The sequence below is a fragment of the Cnephaeus nilssonii genome (assembly GCF_951640355.1).
Source record: "Cnephaeus nilssonii genome assembly, chromosome: 21".
NCBI classification, from domain to species: Eukaryota; Metazoa; Chordata; class Mammalia; order Chiroptera; family Vespertilionidae; genus Cnephaeus; species Cnephaeus nilssonii.
This window is the reverse complement of record NC_137092.1, coordinates 39,753,527-39,779,651: the sequence shown is the minus strand read 5'-3', so window position 1 is coordinate 39,779,651 and position 26,125 is coordinate 39,753,527. Positions and strand designations below refer to the sequence as shown.

General features: G+C 41.4%; 2 protein-coding genes across 9 annotated transcripts in view; one reads left to right on the top strand and one right to left on the bottom strand.

The window, feature by feature from the left end:
- The first annotated feature begins 94 nt into the window (after positions 1–94).
- On the top strand, positions 95–18,856 carry BLZF1 (basic leucine zipper nuclear factor 1). Its single transcript, XM_079760427.1, has 7 exons — positions 95–449; positions 1,397–1,470; positions 6,093–6,532; positions 8,384–8,583; positions 10,776–10,904; positions 14,285–14,504; positions 17,519–18,856. The coding sequence occupies exons 2-7, from the start codon at positions 1,440–1,442 to the stop codon at positions 17,702–17,704; spliced, it is 1,206 nt and encodes a 401-aa protein (XP_079616553.1). The 5' UTR covers positions 95–449; positions 1,397–1,439; the 3' UTR covers positions 17,705–18,856.
- CCDC181 (coiled-coil domain containing 181) overlaps positions 10,912–26,125 on the bottom strand; it is a 28,242-nt gene continuing 13,028 nt past the window's right edge. For 6 of the 8 annotated variants that reach the window (XM_079760418.1, XM_079760423.1, XM_079760420.1 and 3 more), the window contains 2 exons: positions 22,077–22,231; positions 20,195–20,528 (listed from right to left, as the gene is read on the bottom strand). In XM_079760418.1, the coding sequence (XP_079616544.1) occupies positions 20,369–20,528; positions 22,077–22,231 (315 nt within the window). In that variant the 3' untranslated portion in view covers positions 20,195–20,368. Of the gene's footprint in view, positions 11,331–20,194; positions 20,529–22,076; positions 22,232–26,125 lie in introns of those variants that run through there. The other 2 variants (XM_079760419.1, XM_079760424.1) reach the window with 2 other exon arrangements.

Below are 26,125 nucleotides of genomic sequence, written 5' to 3'. Positions count from 1 at the left end.
CCCACCCATCGACGTTCGCAGCCCCAGACGCCGAGGCCCGGAACGACGGAACACCGCGTAGGTCTTTCCAGCGTCATCACTTCCGTTTCGTTGACAGCTGACCCGGAAGTTCAAGCTAGTATCCGACTAAGGTCCAAATATTCTCTAATTTATTTTAAAATAAGCATCTGTCCAGTTTTCACTCACTGAAGCCTACAGCGTCTGGTCTGTGTTGCTTGAGTTTAAACGCAAGACAGAGTATGTTTACCTGTTTGTTTGGAAACGTATTCCGGAAACGAAACCCTGAGTAATCCATCGGAAGTGATAGGAGGGAGCGGGAAGTCGCTGTCGCGAAGGCCGGCCGGGCGGCTGGGAATGGAAGGGGACTGACTGCGGAGAAGTTACCCCAGGACTTCGCGCCGAGCCCCCTGGACCGGAAGGCCCGCTGGGTAGGAGTGAGAGTCCCAGAGGTACGTCCAAGCGCGGGCCGCTGGGGCCAAGGGGACGTAGACGGTGAGGAGTCTGGGCTGGAGTGTGGTTGTCCACGCCTTTGGGTCTGAGGCTGGACCGGTGGGAACTTCGGGTACGACTCCCCGGGACGGCAGGGAGTTACCCACTCCCTCCACACACCCCGCCGCGGTGCTGGTCCATCGCTCAGCATCTTCCCGGCGCGGTTTGAGGGCTCCTTGCCCCTCGAAGGCACTGTGAGACCTGTTTTCGGGGCAGTGGACGGAGTTGGTGACTGCCGAGGGGGGGAGTCCCGGAGACGCGGTGCCGAGCTACGGCGAGTACCCAGAGTGATCGTTTTTTGTGGTGAAACCAGTTGCTCTCCCCTGTACAGTGCACCACATATTATTAATATTGCATTCGAACCACCTTCCTTCTCATGTTCTGCAGGGACTCTTAGTCGATACTTTAAGGCCACGCATACATTTCTGAAAGTACACGCTATGCCATTTTAATCTTATTTCTGAGAAAGTGCAAATTGAGCTATCATGAATATTTTTATTGTTTGTTAAACATCTAAATAGAAGCTCCTCTCTGATACACAAAGTGAACAAATTAGTGCCAATGTCTGCTGGCACGGATTACTTTAAATTTCCAGTTGTTATATCAATGATGCAAGAGCCTCTGCAATAGCTAATGTGCTATTTCTGAACTAAAAATCAGGACACACATCCAATAATTTAGAGTATACTGGTGAGCACAGTGACACGTAAATACCACCTGATTTATTTTTATTTTTGTGAGAGAGATTTGGTAGCTTTAACAATATCACCTGTTAAAAAAGGGATATGAGGGATACTCCCTTTCTAAATGCATGTTACTAAATACAGAAGTAAATAGAATATATTTAAGTTTCAGGGTAAATGTGTTTATACAGTATTGTTTTAACTTTCATTTTATACGTTTTTAGGTTATTCAGTAGAAGCCTTGGGGTGCATTTTCATTGATTAAAAATGACTACTCTTGGGAGTTTAGAAACTAAAGGTAAGTCTTCTTTTGATGATAATTGTTTTTAAAACATGACATTTATGATGATAGGGCAAAGGAATGTTTGAGCCAGCGGAGTAAATCTCAGAGAGGCCTGGGGAATCATCTGTGTCTCAGACTATAGCTGAGTTTTTCACTGATGATTGAGTGTAGAGGGGACAAAAATTAAGCAGTTTTAGGATGAGTTAGTTACTGGCTGTTAACGTGAAATCTTCTAGGGAGTGTGTTAACGTCAGTGAACTTGAGGAAGCACCAATTCATCTTTTCTGTGCCAAGCACATGTCCGGAAGCTGAGGAGACAAAGGCTAGGAGGCAGCCCCAGCCTGACCAGCTCCCAGCACTCTAGTCCGCAGGAAAAGCAATGATTTGAAGACACTCTGGTGTTTGCATTACTCTGGAAGCACTGAGGCGGGAGGAGGGTAAAGTTCAGGGATTTGCCCCAGGTCACACAGTATGTGGCAGGAGGGACTGGAGTTACCGTATTTTAACTCAGCGTCTGGGTGTTCTTTCTATCGCACCATCATGCTGACTTAGGGCATCTGTTTTCATAGATTTTCACTTTTATGAGAAAAGGAGAAATGTTTAATAACAAACTACAAAATCATCTTCTTTTTGCCTCGGTATTCTAGAGCAGGGTTGAAAATTAGGGCCCTTGGGCCTCCTGCGAACATTTGCAATCAGTTTGATAAGAGGGAGCACTAACTGAGTCCCACTTAAGCCAAGTGTTATCCCAAATAAAAAAGAACTCTGTTCTTCTCATTATTAGACCTATATTAAAAAAAAAAAAAACTTTATTCAATTATTAGTTTGAATTTCATGTATAAAATTTTGGGATTTTTTTTTCCTTCTTTTATAAGTACCTACGTAATATGCTCAACTTTGTCTCATGGTCCAAACAGCTTAAAATATTTATTATCTGGTCCTTTACAGGAAAAGTTTTCCAACCCCGATCATTTGTTCTTTCCCTGCCTTTCAGCATCCTTGGGGAAGACAATAAGAATGAGCCAGAAACCTTAGATATGTTTTAATCTTTGGTAAATGATCACAGATGGAAATACTGTTGCTGCACAACTGAATTATTTTGTCAGTTCCCTTCAAAGAGTGGAGAAGGATAGGGTTGACATTTTGCCTTACGTAAGCATTGCTCATAATTACGGAGCTGGTACCACACATCATGGTCCTCCCACTGGGGAGAAGGTCATTGCTCATGAATGTGTCCTGGATTGTGCCCAGTGCATGTGTAATAAAGGTTTCTATGTGTGTCATGAGAAAAATAGAATTATGAAAGGTGAGCTACTGGGTGAGGAAATGTGAAGCCCTGACCCCCATGTGCCTGCTTGTGCGTGCCTGTAGGCTTGCTTCGTAGCCATCACAGAGAGGGAGCTGCCACGTGGTACGTAGCACACCTTGGCACTCCTAAGCCCTTGAGTAAGTAGGACAGTTTAAATGCAGCTAAGAGTAAACTGTGGTGGAACCAAGTTGATTGAATTTGATTGGAACTTGAACATATTTTGTTTGAAAGGAGATTTCTTTTAAGCTTCAGCAGGCCTGAATGTAAAGCTCTAGTTTCCTTTTTTTAAAAATATATATATATTTTATTGATTTCAGAGAGGAAGGGAGAGGGAGAGAGAGGTAGAAACATCGATGATGAGAGAGGATCATTGACCGGCTGCCTCCTGTACACCCTCCACTGGGGTTCGAGCCCACAACCTAGGCATGTGCCCTGACCAGAATCGAACCGTGAACTCCTGGTTCATAGGTCGGTGCTCAACCACTGAGCCACGCCAGTCAGGCTAGTTTCTTTTTCTTTTTTCTTTTTTTAAATATATTTTTATTGATTTCAGAGAGGAAGGGAGAAGAAGAGATAGAAACATCAATGATGAGAGAGAATCATTGATTGGCTGCCTCCTGCATGCCCCTACTGGGGATCAGGCCCACAACCTGGGCATGTGCTCTTGTCCCGTATCGATCCTGGGACCCTTCAGTCCCCAGGCCTATGCTCTATCCACTGAACCAAACCGGCTAGAGCTAGTTTCTTTTTTTTAAAAAAAAATTGTAGTTAATTCATGATTCTACATTACGTCTTAAATGCCAGGTGGGCTGGTGATAATTAAATTTACATTAGCCAGAGATCCTTAGGAAGAAGGGGTGAACTGAGATTTGAAGGGTGGGTAGGAACTAACTGCAGGGGAGAGGGTGTTAGGAAGAATATTCAAGCAGAGAAATGTCTGGAGAGGAAGGCAGACTTTTGCTGCTATTGAGACCCCTCCAAAAAGCAAGTCAGGCTGGAATACAGAGTCTGGGGGGTGAATGGCAGAAGTGGAGCCCAGCAGACAGGCAGGGCCAGATCTCGGAGAGCTGGGCAGGCCATGCTAAGGATCTTGTTTGTTCTGCGAGAGATGGGAGGCCATTCCAGGGTTTGATGCAGATCGGCTCTGCATGATTTTGAAAGCTCACTATAACTGTCATAAATTCTGTGGGCTCCCATGGTCTGCCAGGTAGTGTCATTAGCAGAGACTAAGTTCAGGTTGATAAGGCAGTAGTTGTGGTTTGTGGATGGCCTCCTGGGCCAGTTAACAGCTTACTCTGGAGTCAGATTTGGATTCAAATCCCAGTCTGACACAGATGATTTGGACAAGCTGTGCAACTTTTCAAAGCCCCTTTTTCTGTCTACAAAATGTGTATGTTGTGCTTACCTCATGAGACAGGTGTAAAAGTTAAATGTCACCCATCTGAAGGACGTAGAGAAGCCCTTCACACACAGTAAGTTGAATAAAAGTTAATTAGTAATATTTGTGGGCTTTGCCTCCCACTTCTCCAGTGTGTGCTGGACTTGTCAAATGGCAGGAATCTAAGGTGGAGCCAAAGGGTTTCTATGCATGAGTTCAGGAGCTCCGTGTATGTTAGGTGTCACCTCAGTACCTCCTCAAGGTCTGCAGCACTTCCTGTTCTAGCACACCCTCCGTTCTTCCTCAGCGCTAAACCACCTCTGCCTTGAGGCAGTAAAGGGAGCCCTTTCTTGGAGAGCGGTGACTGACACCTTTCTTACACTCCTCACTGGCGGTGAGACAACGGGTGGAAGAGGCAGATCTGTTGGCTACTGACTGGAGCAATGGCAGTGTGCTGGTGAGCAGGGCTGCCTTCTTGCTTACTTGAGGGAAGATCATTTATTTCCGTTGAGCAGATGAGTTTGGTAAACGTGTGCAGCAGTGCACTAAGCGTCATGGAGGACAGGGATGGGTGCTACTATTTATTGAATGCCTGCTATTTACTTGTGTGCTGGACACTTTAACCTGAACTTGAACTTCGGGACCCTGGAAGAGGCAGTATATGCAGTGGGGAAGGCCCCAGTCTTCGTGAACAGACTGCTTAGAATTCACTTCTGCCTCTTCACTTACTAGCTGTGTAGTGTGACCATGGGCAAGTTGCTGGACCTCCTTGTGCCTCATTTTCCTCATGAATAAAATAGAGCTAATCATACTACTCACAGGGTTATGTAAGGATTACAAGAGTTCTATGTAAAGTATTTAGAATAGTATTTGGCACATGGTAAGTTTTGTAAGTGTTGGTTACCTGTTACTTAATATTTTCTCATTTAAAATTCAGATTTAATACTACCTGGATGTAAATATTATTAAATTAGTTCCATGGAAGTTAAAACTAAAGCTGAGATCATTGTAGGATTTTGTCCAGATAGTAATAGTGTAAAGGAATTCACACCAGATCTGGGTGATCCCCAAAGTCCTATCATTTCTATGGCACCATGTTCCTTCCACTTGTATGGGGCATAATGTCTGCTCTTAATGTGCTTATCAGACTTACTGGGAAAGAGAAAATAGCATGTATAAAACCCTTAAAATGATAATGTTGGTTCATGATTAAGCTTCAAACTGAATGTTTGAGACAGTAAGTGCCATGGGTATTCTTCAGAGAGTGGGCCGGAACAATCAGGAAGATTTAATGTGAAGTGTGGAGTTGAAGCTGACTTCTTAGGGATAACCGAGAACCACAGTGAGGGCCAAAGAAGCCACGTAAGAGACTAAGACAGCAGGAACAGTGATTAGAGGCCTGGGAGAGAGAGCATTGAATAGTTCAGTTGGGTAGTTTGTGCAAATCATTTTTTGCCAAGAGTTCAAACAACAGATAAATTATTTTGAAGTAGATGTTTTCAAGTATGCATATATAGAGCTGCATATTTTTTATAGTTAGCCGACATTATTGAGTGTCTACGGTGTGTCAGGCTCTTGATCTGTGTTTTTGCATACCACAACCCTGTAGCACAACTGTCATTGTCTCCGTTTTGCAGGTTAGGACACTGAGATTCATGGAGGGTTAACTGATTTTCCTAGGGTCACACTAGGAAATAGAAGTCAGAACCAAACACCCTGATTCCAAATCTGCATTTCCTGCCAAGAGAGAGGCCATTTACTTAAGGGAAGCTTGAACCGTAGGGCATAGTTCGTCTTTCTTTGACACACGATGGTTTTGAAAATTACTTTCAGTCTGAATATTTCCATTTTGTAAATGTCAGTGATTCTGATGTAGGGTGAGACGTGCCTTGGCATTTTCCTGGTTCTTCTTTTCAGTAAGTAGTTGATGTTTTTTGCTCCCTCTTTCAGTCACCCTGACTTCAACCCCAATCCGAGGAGCAGGAGATGGAATGGAAACGGAGGAGCCACCTAAGTCTGTTGAAGTCACCTCTGCAGTCCAGCCTGTAAAGCCCCACGTCCTTCCGAGTCCACGAAGGAAAGCAGTCGCACCAGAGAGCCCGGGAGTCCTGCAGCTGGGCAAGATCCTCACCGAGAAAGCGGTGGAAGTCGAAGCTGTAAGAATATTGGTTCCCAAAGCTGCTATCACCCACGTTGTCCCCAACAAAAATGCCAAGGGTAAGCCTCTCGGACGTCAGAAAGGGGAGCTCTCTGGTCAGTCCGAGGGAGCTGCCGAGCCCCGGAAGGAGCTCGCAGAGGTGAAGAGCACCCTGGAGAAGCTCAGGAACTCGGAAAGGAGGCTGCTGCAGGACCGAGAGGGCCTTTCCAACCAGCTCCGCGTGCAGACGGAGGTAAGGACCGTCCCGGGCTGCAGCGGGGCTCGCCACACCTGGCCCTGAGCCTGCGAGTTAGGAACTCATTCCTCCTGGGAAAGCAGGTGCCCCTCACTACAGCTCGTCACCTCTCTAGATGCTTCCTCTCAGATTTCACATTCTCAGGGCCTCACATGGAACTAGTGTATGTCAGGAACTTATACTCTAACCCACGTTGAAGAGGGAAGAGTGAGGAACACCTAAAGTTATAAAGGAGGTTACAGTTGTAAACTTCCAGACCAAAGACTGGCCAACTCAGGCTTTGAAACTGGCTCGTTCGTAAATCCTGTTTTAAGGATCCATGAATTCCAAGTATTTTACCTATATATACATAATGCTTGGAATAAAGAGAATGGTGGGATAAGTATTGGTCTCATCATTGTAAATGGAAACCATCTATAATGTTTGATTGTGTTTCTTTAATCTTTTCATCTTAGTCAACATTGCCTTAGCTTCCACTTTTCCCCTCTTAGTTTTTGTGACACTGGTTAGTGGTTCTTACCCAAATATATTTTTAACAACTAATTTCTAATTATAAAAGTATTTGTAAACAATTTGAAAAATACAGAAAACAATGAAAATAGTGCCACCTTAGATGTTAATGTTTTCCTATGTCACAGAACATTCTATTACAAATAGTGCCACCTTAGTTGTTAACGTCTTATGTCACAGAATATTCTATTACAAATAGCCACAGTTCTTCAGTGGCTGCATCATAAACCAATACCTGTGATTGGACATTTATATTTTGACTTCTGTGTTTTCAATATTAATGTAAAGGATGTGCTTGTAGAGAATCCCGAGTTTCTTCCTTTACTTAACCCTTTGCACTCGCTTGCTTTTTTCTCGATTCCTTTATTCTACTCGGGATTTAATTTTTTAAATACCCCAGATTTTACAAAGCGCGGCAGTAGAATAAAAAAACGAGTTTCTTTTCATACAAACTTATTTATTTGGATTTTTTAATATTTCAAATTATTGATACATTTCAAGAGTAATTTTAATCTCGACATCTGAGTGCAAAAGGTTAAATTCTTAAAAGGAAAAATCGTAGGGCACAAAGAAATTATTTTTAAAAATATCTTTTATTGATTTTTTTTTTTACAGAGAGGAAGGGAGAGGGATAGTGAGTTAGAAACATCGATGAGAGAGAAACATCGATCAGCTGCCTCCTGCACACCCCCTACTGGGGATGTGCTCGCAACCAAGGTACATGCTCTTGACCAGAATCAAACCTGGGACCCTTGTGTCTGCAGGCCGACGCTCTATCCACTGAGCCAAACCGGTTAGGGCAGAAATTATTTTTTAAATGTTAGAGAAGATTAAAAAAACATTCTCTGTCCACTGGCCTTTGTGGCTCCATCCAGGAACCAAGAGGTTCAGGCTCGATCCCCAGTAGGGAGCCTACAAGAGGCAGCCGATTGTTGATATTTCTCGATTGATGTTTCTATCTCTCTCTCTCCCTTCCTCTCTCTAAAAATAAATCTAAAAAATATATATTTTTTTAAATTCTGTCATTTTTTAACAAAACTCACTGTTTATTTTTTTAACTTTTCCCTTTAAGTGTTGCTTGGGAGCAGCTTGTTATTTTTATGACAATAACTTGTGCTCTTATTATAAGAGGCTCAGTTTATAACCACCTGGGCTATAAAGATAGAAGTAGGTTTGGTTAATATGTGTATATCATGACACTTAGATATTTACTGTCACTTTTTGATCTTTAAATAATGGAGGTTCAAATTACACAGGACAGTTTCTCTTTGGTTCATTCTGTACATTGTAGTCACTGACACGCCCCTGAGCGTGTTACATTGTTATGTGCTCTTCTAGGTCAATCGGGAGTTAAAAAAGCTGCTGGTGGCTTCTGTTGGTGATGATCTTCAGTATCACTTTGAACGTCTAGCCCGTGAGAAAAATCAGCTTATTTTAGAAAATGAAGCCCTAGGTCAGAACACAGCTCAGCTTGCCGAGCAGTTAGAACGAATGTCAATACAGTGTGACGTGTGGCGAAGCAAATTCCTCGCGAGCAGGTATGTTCTGCTTTAAATAGTTTCCATTTTCTAGTTTTGATCTATTAGCCTTTTGACCCGTAACACAAGAAAGTCAATTATAGAGTGACAAACTGATCAGGTTGTTCATGTATTATTGAAGATGTGGACTCTCACTCCTGTGGATGGAAGCACAGACTCCCTAAGGGGAGAAGAGATATAAGGATCCTCCCTCATTCCAGAATTCTAGGTTACTACTCTATAGTAGAAATCACTCCCTCTACAATATTTAATACCAGAACAAAATTGTCAATTCAGATACCTAGTAAACATTAAAATCACAATTAAAAAAACTAAAATATTTTCTGGAGAACTCATGTCATTGCCACTCTGTAACATAGTATTTTTTGTCCTTCATGCTTGTTCTCATAGTTGTTAATATATAATAGAGCTTCCCAGCCTTTTTCTCTCTTTGCACAAATAGGGAAGGATGGCATATGTATGCATAGTGGATGAGGCTGCGCTCCAACAGGCCCATGGACACACTGATAGTTGGGAAACTGCAAGAAATTGTGATTCTTTATCTATTTACTAGACGCCTGGTGCACAGATTCGTGCACCAGTGGGGTCCCTCAGCCTGGCCTGCAGGGATCGGGGTGAAACCGGCAGTCCAACATCCCCCGAGGGGTCCCGGAGTACAAGGGGGTACTCTGCAAAGTTTCTGTCGCTCGGCAGCTCCTGGGTTGAGCATCTGCCTCCTGGTGATCAGTGCACATCATAGCTACCGGCCGGTTGGCTGATCTGCCGGTTGCTTAGGCTTTTATATAGATCCCCTCCTCCTTCCAACGTTGTGTTACTGGAGAATGGGGTCTGGGGGTTATCCAACTGTGTATTCCCTGTGCTTAGCCAGTGTTTCACATGCAATATGCTTACTAGTAATAACTGTTGATTCACATCCAATCATTTGGCGATATCTCACAAAGCCCCAGAGGTTTCCCAGGCTGTACTCAGGCTGTACATTTGTGATGAATAAATTTTCAAGAAAATGTTTCTTCATGTCTTAATACCTGTGCTACGTTCTAGTAATTGACTACTCTCTTAAAGTCCTTACTTTGTTTTCTAATTTGACTATGTTAAATATTCTTTGTAACTTTTTGAAAATGACAGTATAGGATGCTGTTTGGAGAAATGAACATACTGCTTATTGTCTTAGAATGAAAGTTAATTAATTCTCCTTGAACAGTTTAAGAGACAACAGATTATTGCAATATATAACTTTTTTAACATCCTGATCATAACTGACAATAACGTTTTAAGGGCAATAGAGAGTATACTTTAGTGATATTTTAGTTGATTTAATCATTCATTGTGAAAATTTTTATTTTACGGAATTTAGTTGTTGCTGTGATTTGAGACTTTAATTTTAGTTCTAAGATTTTCCTCTGATTAAACATACCTAAAATTTGCTTCAGTCCCATCAATAGGGAATTGATTAAATAAACTTTGGTACATCCAATCAGAAGAAAACATGAAGCTTTATTTTTAAAAAGGGAGATGAGATAGTTCTATATGTGCTAATACTAAAAACTCACCAAGATAAACATTAGGTGAAAAAAGCAAAGTATAGAAAAGTTTATATTAAATAACCCCTTTTTGTAAGTGAAAAATATATTTATTTTTAACCCATAGTTTTATGTTGAATATACATAAATTTTTTTTCTGGAAAAATGTATAAGGAACTGTACTGGTTACATGTAAAAGAAGGATGGGACCCTGGACAAGAGAGAAGGCTTTGTTTTCCTGTGTGGAAGCCTTTTTACATTATTTTAATATTCTTCTAAGAGCAAAGAGGTAATTAAATGGCAGGAACATAATGCATTTTTGTTTTCCTCTAAACTGTTTAATATTTAAAATGTTTTATTAATGTTATGTTTTCCAAAATTTGGTCAATCTGAAGGAAGATTGAGGAACATTCCAAAAGTCACTATATATAAGGAAAGCCCGTTTCCTTTGTCATTTTGTAAATATTTTAATTTAATCCCTTCAGTGAGTTCTCAGCTTGTAAACATTTTAAATGCTTCTTAGTGAAGATTGAAACACTGAGAAGTAATTTATCTATGTTTTAAGTATTCTTTGTAAGCTTTTGAAAATGACAGTCGCCAAGGTCATATATTAACTTCTTTGCACTGTGTTGTCGTCGGAGAATTTATAGGTAAGATTTTAATCTCTTCCAGGGTTATGGCAGACGAGTTGACCAATTCCAGGGCAGTTCTGCAGCGTCAGCACCGGGACGCGCAGGGTGCTCTCCAGGACCTCCTGAGTGAGCGGGAGCAGCTTCGCCAGGGAATGAAAGCCACCCACACGTATGGCCCTTTTACATCCGGACTCTTCTACGCTCCTGCAGTTCCCAGCATGTGGCGGTTCTGTACTGTTGCTGCATTTATAGCTTGTGGAGTATATACTTGAGTAGCATTTCAAAACAGATGCCCAGGAGAAGGCAGATGACTAAAAGAATAGAAGATCTGCTGCTTACATTCTTAACTGGAGAGAATTAGTTATATTTATCGTAGAACTCTCTGGACTTAGAAGTCATTTTTTATTATATTTGTTGCACTTCTGTGTAACTTTTGATAGAAGCCACAGCGTGTACTTGTTTGTCCTTCGGAAGGGGGTCTTTTGGAGGACCACTCTGCAGTGTTTGAGCTTGCTTTCATGTCCAGAACTGGCAAAATCTGTGGTCTCCCTCCAAAGCGCTTTGTACTTCTACATCGTTGATTTTTTAAAAATATCTTTTTATTGGTTTCCGAGAGGGAGAGAGAGATAGAAACATCAATGATGAGAAAATCATTGATCGGCCGCCTCCTGCACGCCCCCCACTGGGGATCGAGCCCGCAACCCTGGCATGTGCCCCTGACTGGAATCAAACCCGGGACCCTTTGGTCCGCAGGCTGACACTCCATCCACTGAGCCAAACCGGCCAGGGCTACATCGATGATTTATTGTAAAATAAATCAGTACAGGCCAAAGAGGAAACTGAAACTATAGGGGAAATTGGAAGAATGAAAATATCAGATTTTATGGGAGGCAACTAACGCAATGTTTAGAGGGAAATTTATGACTTTAAATGCTTATCTTAGAAAAGAAGAAAGGTCTCGTCAGTAATCTAAGCATTCTCCTTAAGAAATAAAAAGAGCAAATTAAGCAAAAGAAGAAAACAATAGGATGAGAGCAGAAATAAATGAAATAGAAAGCCAAATGTGGCTTCTTTGAAAAGATAAAATTAAGAAACCTCAGTATAATCAGGGAAAAAGATAATACATGACCAATATCAGGAATGAGAAGGAGGCGGCCTCACTATAGATTCTATAAACATAAAAAAAAGATAACAGAGTGCCTGGCTAGTGTTGCTCAGTGGTTGAAGCATCAGCCAGCACACCAAAGGGTCTTGGGTTTGATTCCCCATCAAGGGCACATACCTGGGTTGCAGGTTCGCTCCCCGCTCCCGGTCAGGGTACATGCGGAAGGCAACCAGTCGATGTCTCTCTCACAATGATGTTTCTCCCCCTCCACCCTCCTTCCCTTTCACTCTCTGAAAAAGCAATCAAAAAAATTATCTTCAGGTGAGGATTAAATATCTATATATATAAAAGGCTAAGTGTCCGTCTGTCCGACCGGCAGCTATGATGTGCACTGACCACCAGAGGGCAGACGCTCAGTGCAGGAGCTGCCATGATGGGCATCACGGACCTGGCACTGACAAACCAACACTCAGCTTCCTCCAAGTGGGATCCAGGCCCGCTACCACCCCGGAGCAACACCCCACCAAATTGCAGCCAACGCTGCCAAGACTCCATGGCGCAAAATGTGGCCCACAGCCCAGCTCAGCCCGAAAACGGTGGCTGTGGGCGCCGGGTAATGACGTCATGTAGCAACACCTGGCTTCAGCTTCCTCTCCCTAGGGGCTAGCATCCTTGAGCATCTTTGGAGTTTCTTCAGCCCAGGAACCCAACTTGCTTTATAGCCAGTGCAAACATTTTACAATTTAATCAAATGTCTGTGAAGCATTTTCCCGTGCCTCATCTCATTTGATCCTCACAGAAGTCCTGGAGTAGGTAGATAGGAGACTCGGTAGAATCCTATTTTCTTTTCATTAGCAAGATGCCAATAGCGACAGTCATGCTTTTTATACAGTCATGCTCTGTATAAATATTAAAATATTTCTTCTAATTAATTTCCTTTCAATGTGCACAAATCCGTGCACTGGGACACTAGCGTATATTTTACAGGGGGATGTTGTGAACAGCTCTATGCCAATAAGTTCAGCAGCTTAATGAAATGGATAAACTCCTTAAAATGCACAAACTACCTAAGAGTATCAAGAACAGATAACCTGAATAGCATAACCTATTAAGACAGTTGTATTTGTAATTAAGAACCTTCCAGTAAACGAAAGTCCAGGCCTAAAGGGGTTCACTGGTGAATACTAGCAAACATGTAAGGAAGAAATAAAGCCAAATTTACACAAACTCTTCTAGGAAATAGAGAAGTAGGGAACAATTTCCAGCTCATTATATGAGGCCAGCATTATCTTGATACCAAACCAGACAGAGACATTGCAAAAATACTACAGACCAGTAGTTCTCATGACATAGATGCAAAAATCCTTCACAGGATTTTAATGAATCAAATCCAGCCACATACAGTCATGTACCGCATAAGGATGTTTTGGTCAGTGATGGACCTACAGTGGTCCCATAAGATTATAATTGAGCTGAAAAATTCCTGTCACCTGATGACGTGGCTGCGTGCTTGTGGTGATGCTGGTGAAAACCAACCGAATGCACTGCCAGCCATATGGAAGCTTAGCACATACAATATGTATAGTCCATAAACCTGGTGATCATAAATACCTATGTTACTGGTTTATGTATTTCTATACTATTTATCATTATTTTAGAATGTACTCTTTCACTTACAAAAAGCAACAAGTAAATAGTGCGCCATGTTACCCCAGCAGCAGCCTCATCCATCCAGTGTCTCTGTATTGCATCAATTTCTCTTGCACTTGCTTAATCTCATGTTGTACAGCAAGCATGTCAAACTCACGGCATGCAGCCTGCTAGCTGCAAGTTTGACATGCTTGTGTACAGTAACCTGCTGTACGAGTTTGTAGCCCAGGAGCAATAGGCTGTACCAGACAGCCCAGGTATGCCGTAGGCTGTACTGTCTAGGTGTGTGTAGTGCACTCTGTGATGTTCACACAGTGATGAAATTGTGTAACGATGCATTTCTCAGAGGATATCCCTGTCGTTTAGTGGAGCATGACTGTATAAAAAGATTTATACGTCATGTCCAAGTAAGTTTTAGCCCAGGAATTGTAGGTAGTATGTCATTCAAAAATTAATTAATGCAACTCACCACAGGAAATACCATATGAGTAAGATGCACAAATCAAATCAGTAGTTCTGTACAACTGAATGATATACTAGTGTATTTTACCTGTTATAGGATATGAGGACAAAAAAGTACTGCTTGTTAAGTTATTTCCACATAATAATATAGTAAATTGATAAGTGCTTTTTGTAATCTTAACTTCTTTTCCCAGACTTCCTGATTTATTGAACTCTGAAAGAAAGATACGGGAGAAAGATATAACTTGAGAAATATGTTTCTCATTCATTGAGCATTCCTGATTTTTGTATTTTGTCTATTAATGTTCAGTGTGCATGCGTGTTCTCTGCAGTTTACTGGAGGAGCTCCTGGTCTCCCTGCAGTGGGGAAGAGAGCAGACGTACTACCCTAGCACCCAGCCTCACAGCACAGCAGAACTAGCGTTAACCAATCACAAGCTGGCAAAAGCGGTAAATGCTCATCTCCTGGGAAATGTTGGAACTAACAGCCAAAAAAAGAGTCCACCAACAGTTGAATTCTGCAGCACCCCAGCGGAAAAAATGGCTGAAACGGTAAAATATTCCTTGTATGATCTGTGGAACTTCTAACACTGACCTCTCGCTGAAGGGTGGCTTGTTGTAATGGCAAGTGCTTGGCACTGGAGTTCAGGAACATGGGATTTCAACATGAGCTCATGCACATGAGCTTGTGATCTTAGAGAAAATCATTTCCTCCTCTGAACTTTAATTTCCTTGAATATCATTATTCTGTCCTTAAAGAGAAAAATGTAATTATTTTGAAAGAGGGCCTATTTTTTTTAGCCTTTTCTCGAATTCATTTTTATATGAAAACTACCAAGTAGAACTTTTCATTTAGTAATCATGAGTAGATAATAGGTTACTTCTGATTTAAGGAATTACTTGTTAATTCTCACATATAGACCAGTCCTTTGTCAGTTCAACTTTCTGTCTTCTTTGTTTCTATACCCATCAAACTCAGCAGCAGGTGACTGGTTCCTCACATACAGAAGGAAAAGGGGGCAGAGGCAGAAAACTACCACAAGGTCCCACTTGATATCTAGGCGCCTGCCTGCATGACAGCCAGCTTTCCATACATCCCTCCTACTGGGAAAGGTGTCCCCTTCTCGCTAAAGCTCCCCTCCAGGCTCAGCAGGCTCCCCCAACACTCACCCCTTCTCTCTACTGGCTCTTTCTTTTTTTGGCTTAAGAACGTGCCCAAGTGCCTCGCATCTAAAATGAAACATCCTCCCTCTACCCTAAGTTCTCTGCAGACGGCCTTACCACCTTCCCTTCACAGTCAAGAATCTTGGACAAGATGACTTGTTTCTCACGTCCCGTCCACCTCAGTTCCCGCTGTCACTTACCCTAGCAGACTTCTCGCTCCACTGTTCTCCAGGTCCTTACCAAGGTCATGAGTGTTGAATGACTCTTGTCCTATGTACTACATGTCACTTCTGTGACATTACTCTTTCCCGGCCCCATGCTGCCTCACTGAATTCCTTGTCATAACCTTGTCTCCTCCTCTCCATGTTGATGTTCCACAGGAATCTGTTCCCCATGCTTTTAAACTTCCATAGATTCTGCAACGGCTCTGCTGTTTCTGTGACCATGCTTCCTGCGATCTGAGGAACGGAGCATCCTTTCCCTGTGCCCGCTCTTGAGCATTTCCTCACACAGCAGACTCCTTATCCCGAAGCTTTCTGCTTATGACTTTAACTGAGACTTTTTTTTGTTCAAAAGACATATCCAGGTGGATATTTCTATGTTTGTCCCACAGACACCTAGAAATAGAACAATTACTTTTCTCCTTGCTTTCGCACATGTGTTCTACCCCCGCCACGAAGAAGGAGAAGGAAAGCCACCCCCTTCCTCTCCACTACTCCCTGTCTTAGTAAACTGCACCTGCTATATAGGGATGTCCTGAGGATTCCATAAAAGAATGCATATAGACCCCAGAGCAGGTTCCAGTGTGATATAATTTCTCAATCAATGTTAGCTATCATTTTTATTATTTCCTTCATCCCCCGGATCCTGTTGGTTTTACAAATCCTATCATTTGTGCTCTATCCCAAGTTCAACCACTGACCTCCAACCTCAACTATTGCAAGAGCCTCCTCACTAATATCCCTGTCTTGCTTTTCACCTACCAGAGAGTTATTTCAAAAATGTCAATTCCACACTCCCCAGCCCCCAATGTTAGTGCATTCCTCCTAGTATTCCTGTTCAAACAGCTCCCAGCCTCCCTTATTGAGTTTGAATTCTTTATATTGTATAGGAGGATTTTCATAATCTTTCCTCCATTTTTCCTTTCAAGGATCATTTCCCAGGTGTACCCCATACACACATTTACACATAATTCACATGTCAGTATTTAAACACTTGTTATTCCACAGATAGGCCATTGTGTCTCACCCACCTATACATACTATTCCTTCTGCCTCGACCGTCCTTCCTGTACCTCTCTACCTGAAGAATCAGCCCTCCCTGAATCTCACTGGCAAACCTAGATGTTTCTTCCTCCAGGCTTCCATTACATTTTGTACATATGTATTATAGCTCTTTTAACATGTAAAATTGCAACTGTTTGATTCTCCATCTCCCAAACTATAAGCTTTTTAAGGGCGGGGGCTATGTCTGATGTGTCCTCAAGGTCTGGTATAATCCTTTGCACATAGTAGGTACTCATTTATTTACTAAATGAATCAGTGGCTAAAACTAAACCCATCATCTTTACTTTTCTGTTCTCCTCCATTCTCTTTGTTGGGAAGTTGTGTCCCTCGCTCTGCAGCTGCTGCCCGCAGCATTGGCTAGACCTGACGGCTCCTTCTTGCTTGTAGCACTCTCTTCCCTTGGCTTATGGAACCAGTGCTTTTCCCAATTCCTTTCCAATGGCACTGCCTCCCTCTTTCCCACCAACCTGTCCTCATCACACGATGACAGGCGGGAGGAGATGAACATGAGAAACAGGAACTATAGCCAGCATTATCATGTGACCCTTATTGGAGAGTTTTTCAACTCAAGAGCTCCTCCTGCTGTGGGCCTCAGTAAAGCAACAGAATAGGGAAAGTCAAAGCAGAAGAATAAGGGAGCATGGTGTAAGAGAAATGAAAAGCCATTGATTTTTATAAGTAAGTGATCAGAAACTGTGAAGTAGGATTTCAGTAGAAGAATCCGGGTAGAATCCTGATTCCAAGCAGTTCCATGAAAGACTAAAGGAAGAAGATAGGGGTACTTTTGATTTAGGATGAAAATGGACATAACTTAAGGTAGAATTGATATAACCTTATTTTCTTCTATGTTTTCATCAGTATCCATAAGAGAACATCAATTTCTTCATTTTTAAAAAATACATAAACTAGGTAGTGTAATAACTAGACATCATTGTTAAATTTAGAGCTTTTTGAGAAAAGAAATAAGTTCTCTCATCTAATTCCTTATTCAGATGTTATTTTTATGATAGTTACATATTAATGAAATGGAGCTACATAGGTAGTTATACCTCAATAAAACCCAGGGGTTTACAGTCCCTGCTGCATATTTCTGACATCACTTCTTATTTTCCTTAGGTGCTACACATTTTGGACCCAGCTACCAGTACAGAAAGCTCACCTGATAATCCGTTTTCTGAGTCTTCACCAACCACCTTACTTGCTACCAAGAAAAATATTGGGCGATTTCATCCCTATACCAGATATGAAAACATCACCTTCAACTGCTGCAACAACTGCCAGGGAGAACTTATTGCCCTTTAACGTGTCACATTGGGGCATGCTGCAGGCACGAGCCTGCTACCCCGGAGTCATTCTTATTGGGAGTGGGGATTCCTATAATGCTGTAATCTCACTTTCTACTTGAATAATGTTTCATGTACTAGACTCCAGGTTACCCTTTCTTAATAAATGTCTCAGGGTAAGAAAAGAACGAAGCAGTGCAAATATATATAAAGTGGAGAATGCTTCCCAGGCATTACACGATGCTTTTCCTAATGGGCTTTAAAAGGGAAAAATGATATACCTTCTTTTAGGCCCCAAATTATTGTTTATCTCGCTATATATTTTATATGAGCAGATTTAATTTTGGTAATCAAAATCAATGACTGGCAAACTAGAGCCATGGGCCTTAGGCAGCCACACCCATCATTTACTGCTGTCTGCAGTGGGCTCTTGTAGTACCACAGCAGAGCTCCACAGAGGAAACAGGCTGCAAAGCCTAAAATATTTCCTATTCGTCCCGTTACTGGCCCCTTCTCTAAAGTAATCAGCAGAGGGAAGGGGAGGAAGTGTTTTTCCTCTTTTTGGTGAATTTGGGGGGCGGGGTGCTACAAAGGAGGCTTAGGAAATACAGTAGGTGAAGGGATAAATCTTTTAAAAATAAATGCTGTATATTAGGAAAATTAGGAATTGACAGCCACATTAACAAGAGTTTCAAAAAAAAAAAAGTTTCAGCAAAATGTGTTCTGTTTTTGTGCAGAGGATTCCATATTTTGAGTGGACGCCACTTGATACATATATAGAAGAAATAGGTTCTAACTATTTGCTCAATTTGGCAAAGCAACAAAATATCCAATTTGATATTTATAAAATAAGGTGGGGTAAGTAGGATCTTTCTAGGATACGGTACAAACGCAAACATGTAACCCATCAATTAATTTATGTAATATCTGTTATTGTTTATGATGGATAACCACAAAACACCCTTTTATAGGCCTTTAAAACTATCCATAAAATGTTTGTACCAAATTATGCTAATTAGTTACAGAAGTGCCTGTCAATGGAGAAGCCTTCAAGAAACAAATCTGGTCCAAGTACATTGTATTTTAATGTCAACCCAGTGATTTTTTTGGTCTGATTCATCTGAGTTATATTTATAATTTCATGTGGCAATAAATTTCTCTATCTTCTTTATTCAATGTTGTCTTTTTTCCCCTCGGAATGATGTATTTCATTTCAAGTCTTCATCTAGCTTATACTATTTACAATTGATTCTTCAGCTTGTCCTTTAGTTTTAGTATAAAACTTAGAGGAAAACATAGAGGAAAAGCTTCATGACATTGGATTTGGCAGTGATTTCTTAGATACGATACCAGAAGCACAGGCAACAAAAAGAAAAAGATAAAGTGAACTTCATCAAAATTAAAAACTATTGTACATCAAAGGACACTACCAACAGAATAAAAAGGCAACCCACAGAATGGGTGAAAATATTTGCAAATCATATATCTAAGAAGGGTCCAGTACCCAGAATAAGTAAAGAATTGCAACTCAAGAACCAAAAGTAACCCAATTTAAAAAATGGGCAAAGGACATGAATAGAAATTTCTCCAAAAAAAAAAAAAAAATACTAATGGCCTATAAGTACATCAAAAGATGCTCAATATCACTGATCATTAGGGAAATGTAAATTGAGTACTTCATACCCATTAGGATGGCTATTATCAGAAAAGCAAAATAACAATGCAGGAATGTGAAAAAATTGGAACTCTTGTGCACTGCTGGTGGGAATACAAAATGGTACAAACACTATTGAAGACAGTAGGGCAGTTCCTCAAACACTTAACCTAACACTGCTGGCCTCATGGACAAAACAAGACTATTAGGGTTGTTACCAACATCATACCAGTTATTTATGTAAAGCATTTACAGCACCAGGCACATTACACACTAAGAGCTAGCTAATTTTGTAACACCTAAAACAGTATTACGCATAATTGTTACTTTGTTTTCAAGAAGTAGGCCAGGCCTACCCCAGTGGTCGGCAAACTCATTAGCCAACAGAGCCAAATATCAACAGTACGACGATTGAAATTTCTTTTGAGAGCCAAATTTTTTAAACTTAAACTTCTTCTAACGCCACTTCTTCAAAATAGACTCGCCCAGGTCGTGGTATTTTGTGGAAAAGCCACACTCAAGGGGTCAAAGAGCCACAGTTTGCCGACCACTGGCCTATCCTATTGCTTAGCTTGCCACAGCTAGTCAAGGTTAAAATTGATGTAAATAGGACTTTGTATAAGGCTTTGAGCCAGGCTTGTTCAAGAGGCAACTCCTCTTGCCTTATGAAATGTCCTATTGCAATTTTTCATGATAATAAGAACTAAGAATAGAAATATGTGCCTTGTGGTTCTTTCCTAGTAGAAACATTAAAATAATTTAGAAGTAAGTGAATAAAGAATGCAGAATTCATTCATTATTCAATTTGTTGCATGGCCTAAGAAAGGGTATAACACATTCCCACATATCAAGAGAAGAAGTTTATTTTGTTCTAGTGTAAAAAAGAAAGGATAAATCACTGTCAACATCACCAAAAAGATATGTACCATTTCCATAATTCAGAGTATAACCAAAGCACATGAGCATAAAAAAATAATATCCAAAATTCTGAGGATTGTGGCTTCAAAATGAAGCATTTAATAGATACCTTCAGTTGTAATGATCAGTAAAACGGAAGGATTTGGCTTCGGACATATATGACTGATTCTGCAACTGTCTGGAACGCTTTGCTTCCAGTCGGAACTGTCTAGTCCTTTCCTTGACAGCTTGTTGCTCCACTAGTTTTTCCACCCGCTTCCTTCGTAGCCACCTGCAGGAACAGACATGTGATCAGGTCTGGTGTCAACCAGCATATATGCTTCATGCTATAAAGTTACTGCTATAGACAAAAGAAATTTAATGTCTTTACAATGAAATACTATAGTCACAACACAAATAAAAGTATTAACTGAAAAATTTCAGGTTTATGCCCTAGACCCACACAAGAAAACATAGTTATATCTGATATTAAATGCTTGAATTAAGTTTGTCTTATAATTAAATTGCAAACATAATATTTTTTAGTAATAAACACTGATTTATATGTGATACGGGTCCTATACTTTTTGAAAAAATATGGTTTTATAAGTAAATAAGTATGTGATAGCTTCCAAATAACTAATTTTTTTATAACTAGCTGCATGCTAAAACCTTATTTAACCAGGCTGAGAATCCGAGCATGCATCAATGTTGCCTTGCTTTTCTTGGTGGGAAATTACAGAGCTCTTGATTTTCATTGCATAAACTAGTTCTTCCTTAAAGCAGAAAAATAAGCCTACGCATAAAAAACATCAAAAAATGGAAAGTCCACATTCTAACAAATTTAAGTCTATAAATCTTGCTTAGGTAAAATAACATAAAAAATGATTGTATACACACATATCTAGTATGTAAGTACGTGTGTGGGTGTGTGGGTGTGTGGGTGTGTGTGTGTGAAATGGCTCTGGGCTGGAGGTAGATGAGGTCATTAATGAAAATAAGCCAATTGAGAACAGTTTGTAAGTATGATCTCAATTTTTATTTTTAAATTATAAGTACAGAGAAATATCTAGAATATATGCACTAAGGTCCTAACAATAGTGATTTCTTAGTGATAAGAATGTGATGTTTCCCCCTCCATTTCCACAATGAATATTTACTACTTCTAGAATAAAGTGTTATATATTTTTTAAAAAGGAAGAAAGAGACGAAGAAAAAAAAAGAGAAATGTATAAAAAACAAAAACAGAAATGAAAGTAACTTCAAACAACAGGACTCCCACTGGCTTGCTGGCAAAATTATAAGCCAGGTGTGTTTCCTCAGAACCAGCCAGGTAATGCAGGATCTTACCCAGATACTGGAGATCAGGATTGCCTTTAGCCACCAAAATATGTACCCAAATCTACTCTCATTTGGTCTATACAGATCTTCCTCCTCAGTCTGACTGCCTTTCCTTACAGAAAAATTGTTCTGGGTAAATGAACTCTGCAGTTTTTCTGAGGACTATGTAAGAGAAGCTATAACCAATCTGTGGCCCATTTCTCTAAGAAATGAACAAATCAACAAACAGACGAACACATGAATGAATGGTAGGCTCTCAAAGGCTATCACACTGTGCCATAAGAAACCATTTTAGTATTGAAAACGATCTTGAAAGAATGGTATCAATATTGTGCCAAGTGTGGAATTAAAGAATCTCACACATTTATTAAAGTGAATTTAAAATGGAATAGGATGCAATGTCAAAGATCCAATATTTGGCATTTTTCCCCCAAGCTTTATCGATATATAACTTTCTAAAACGACCGTGAGGGAGGGGCGCGCTCTGCCTTTGACTTACTGTTTAAAGGCCCGTTCACGGCCTTCTGTCCCCTGGAGGAAGAACAAGCATTCCTCCTGCTTTCGTAGTTCTTCTGTCTTTCTTTCTTTCATCTGCTCTTCATGCTTCTTTTTAAGCCATAATCGAAAAGCTTGTTGGGGGTCTCTGTTCTCCTGCTAGATACGAAAACAAGCTTTGCTTAATTTAATAAACCACAACTACTTTCTGAGGCCCTGCCTATAGGGCCCTACAAGAATATGTCCCACTCATAAATGTTTCATAGTAATGCCAGCCCATGACCTGCACTCCTCATATCCAAACCAAATACAACACATTTGAATCAGCAACACTGACTACCCCCTGACAGAAAACTCAGCACTCAATTCACTGCCATGTGGCTTCTTTCAAAAGTCTTAGTGAGCATGGCCCTCCCATGTTTATTGCAGCATCATTTACAACAGCCAACATGGAAACAACCTAAGTTGTGATAGGTGAGTGGATAAAAAAGATGTGGCATTTATGTGCAATGGTGTACCTCTCAGCCATAAAAAAAGATGGCATATTGCCATTGATGACAACATGGATGGATCTCAAATGTACTATGCTAAGTGCAATAAGTCAGATGGAAAAAGACAAAAAAATCGTGATTTCACCAATTTTTATGGGGAATATAAAACAAAAAAGAATCGAACAAACAAAACAAAATAAAAACAATGTCAGGTACAGAAAACAGATAGATGGTAACAGAGGGGAAGGCATTGGGAAGAGAGCAAAATGGGTGAAGGGGTCAACTGAGTGGTGATAACTGGGGAGCACACTACAGTGTACACTGACATGGAATTATAATCCTGCGTACCTGAAACTTATAAAATGTTACTAACTAATGTTCTCTCAATAAAAAATACACACATACATACATGCATGCATACATAGAAGGAAAGAAAGAAAACAATACAGTACAACAGCTATTTGCATATCATTTACATTGTATTAGGTATTATAAGTAACCTAGAGATGATTTAAGTATGAGAGGATTATTTAGGTTATATGCAAATACTACACCCTTTATATAAGGAACTTGATCATCCAGGGATTTTGGTATTGCAGAGGGATCCAGGGATCAATCCCACACAGATACTGGGGGACGACTGTCATCAATAAATGAAGGTCTAAACATAGTGACTTGCAAACTTTGCAAAGTTGAGCCCTTTGGCAAAGAAAATAATTTTGTACAATGGCATAAACAAACAAACAAACGGAGAAAGGCAGTATGAGTAGAGTTGAGGTCTTTGTAGCAATTTGAAGAACGTCCAGTCTGAAAACCAAAGATCCAACACTTAACGTTATTCAGCCTTTCTTTAGATTCTAACTTTGGGGATCAGACCCCAGATTTCTCAGTGGGAACCCCATAGCTGAGCTATCCCTCCGGAACTTCAGCTGCTGCCCGGGCAGCCTCCGGGCGATTCCACACTGCCTACCAGTTTGTATGCGGTCTCCATTTTCCACCCTTGGTTATCAGGGTTTTCTCCAGCTAGTCTTCATTTGATTATTCAGGATGGTTTTTCTATATTTTAGTTGTAATTTTAGTTTGGTCCTGGGAGTGTGTCAGTGTAGCTTCCACTTCATCCGCCGCCACCGTGGAAGTTCACGAGATCCCAACTTTAATTTTTAGCTTTTCGAGCATCTAGCTGCCCAGCCCACCTCCAAAGCTGTAATTACTCTTATGGGGAGTGGCTTTAGCATTTGCAGCAGCTACTGGGAGTAGCCTGTTGTGTTGAAAAAGCTTATTTGGGAGAATAAAGAGAGCAAAGGGACAGATCTGGAGCCTTGGGGTGGATGACTGGCTGGAACACTCATTTAATACTTTCCCCAAATATGAGCCCTGTGATAGAGAAGACCTTCTCCTGCGTCTGGCATTTTCCTTTCCCTGTGATCCACATGGCAAAGCATACTGATCTCACTTATGAAATGCATGTAACTTAGGTTCTTTCGTGTATGACGCTGAACCTGGTGAAGAGGACTCGTGGACCTAAAGGATATTGCTGAACATCTAGAAATCGCGGAGTGGCTGCAGATGACAAAAAGTGTTCATCTGGAATTATAGGTCAGAAGAGTCAGGAATTTAGGGATGAACAGGATTGACGGGTATCTCTACATTTATTCATTCAACTGATATTTACAGAGTATCTATTATATAGAATATCTACCGGCACATGAGTACTTGGTCACATCAATGATAAAACCAGGTCCTCTCTCCCATACATCCTAAGCCTTTACTGTAGAACACAGTAGCCACTAGTCACATGTGGCTACTGACAGAGAAAATTTAACATTCAGCATCTGGGTCACATTAGCTCCATTTCCAGTGTTTCATAGCCATATTGTGGCTTGGTCGCAGGCACAGGTACAGGGCATTTCCATCAGGTCAGAAAGTCACACTGGGAATGTTGTTCTAGACGAGCAGATAAAAATAGATGATTGACTGACTGATACTCAGATTCAAAGAAAAGTGTGGTAAGGAGAGAGACTAATAACGGGGAGGTGAGGAGAAAGGAAGGCATTTAGAGAGAAAGTGAGGGAGCGAGTTTGGAGACATCTGGACAAAGTATCTTCCAAGCACTGGTAGCACAGCACAGGACCTGACAAGGGGTTGTGTTTTCCACGTTCAATAGAAAGCAAAGTCAAAATGAAGCGGTGGCCAAGGGGCTGGCAAGTGGAAGGAGACGAAGTCAGAATAACAGGGATCCGACAGTATACAATCTTCTAGGCGGTGGTAGGAACTTGGGACTTTATTTCGAGATGAGAAGCCATTGGAGGTTTCTGAGCATTCGTGACGCAATCTACTCCGCATTTCAGAGGCTCACTCTGGCTGCTGTGCTGGAGCGGAATGGAGTTGGGGGCAAGGTGGAAGGAGGAGGAGCAGTTATCAGCCTTTTGCAGTGGGTCAGGCAACACACAGTGGTGGTTTAGATGAAGATGGTGGGACTCGGGATGTAAGTTGAAGATAGAATAGACAAAACGTTCTCCTAGATTGAATGTAGGGTTTTATATCATGCTTTAATAGATTTTTTTTTAATATTTCCAGGATTTGTTTTTATATTTTTTTATAAATACAACCATATAAAACCAAACATTTATTCATTATAAAACAAAACAAAAAATAAATAAAAGAACAAAGGAAAAAAGTAATGCAGTAGATTTCTCAAAGAAGATTTCCTAACAGAAAAGTTGACAAAGAATTTTTCTATGAAAAGAATATTCAAACAGCTCATAGGTGATCAGTCTCGCTGAAAATAACACTGCAACGCAACAATATTTTCTACCTGTCATGTTGGTAAAAATAAAAACACTTGAAAGCACACTTCTCAATGCAGGTGCAGGGGGTGTTTTGTGTGTGCACACTATCTTTGCCCTATCCTATCTAATAAAACAGTAATATGCAAATCATCACTCTGCTACACTCACAAGCCACGCCCACCATCCAATCAGAAAGCGAATATGCAAATACAATCAACCAAGATGGCTGCAGCCTGGAGAGCGGCCATAGTTGGAACTGGGCGATTGGAGCCGAAGATCAGAGGGGAAGATCGGAGCCAGCTGGGGGTCCCGAGGCTTGCGTCCTTGGCCTTGGATGGAGCCAGGCGATAGAGTCAGCTGGGGTCCCCTGCAGGCAATCGGAGCCAGCTGGGGGTCCCTGCCTAGAGCCCAAGCCTCTGCCAGAGGCTTGCGGCCTTGGCTGGGGGTGGAGCCGGGTGATTGAGCCAGCTGGGGGTCCCTGCAGGCAATTGGAGCCAGCTGGGGGTCCCTGCCCAGGGCCCAAGCCTCAGCCAGAGGCTTGCAGCCTTGGCTGGGGGTGGAGCCGGGTGATTGAGCCAGCTGGGGGTCTCTGCAGGCGATTGGAGCCAGCTGGGGGTCCCTGTCCAGAGCCCAAGCCTCTGCCCGAGGCTTGCAGCCTTGGCTATGGGTGGAGCCGGGCGATTGCACCAGCTGGGGGTCCCTGCGGGCGATCAGAACCAGCTGGGGGTCCCTGCCCGGGCCTGAGCCTCAAACAGAGGCTTGCGGCCTTGGCT

What these genes read in the sequence shown, in the direction of transcription:
- BLZF1 (XM_079760427.1), top strand. Translation starts at nt 1,440, where the DNA reads ATGACTACTCTTGGGAGTTTAGAAACTAAAG. An exon ending in AGCTCCGCGTGCAGACGGAG is followed by an intron (nt 6,533 to 8,383) that starts GTAAGGACCGTC and finishes GTGCTCTTCTAG; the next exon opens with GTCAATCGGGAGTTAAAAAA. An exon ending in CGGAAAAAATGGCTGAAACG is followed by an intron (nt 14,505 to 17,518) that starts GTAAAATATTCC and finishes TATTTTCCTTAG; the next exon opens with GTGCTACACATTTTGGACCC.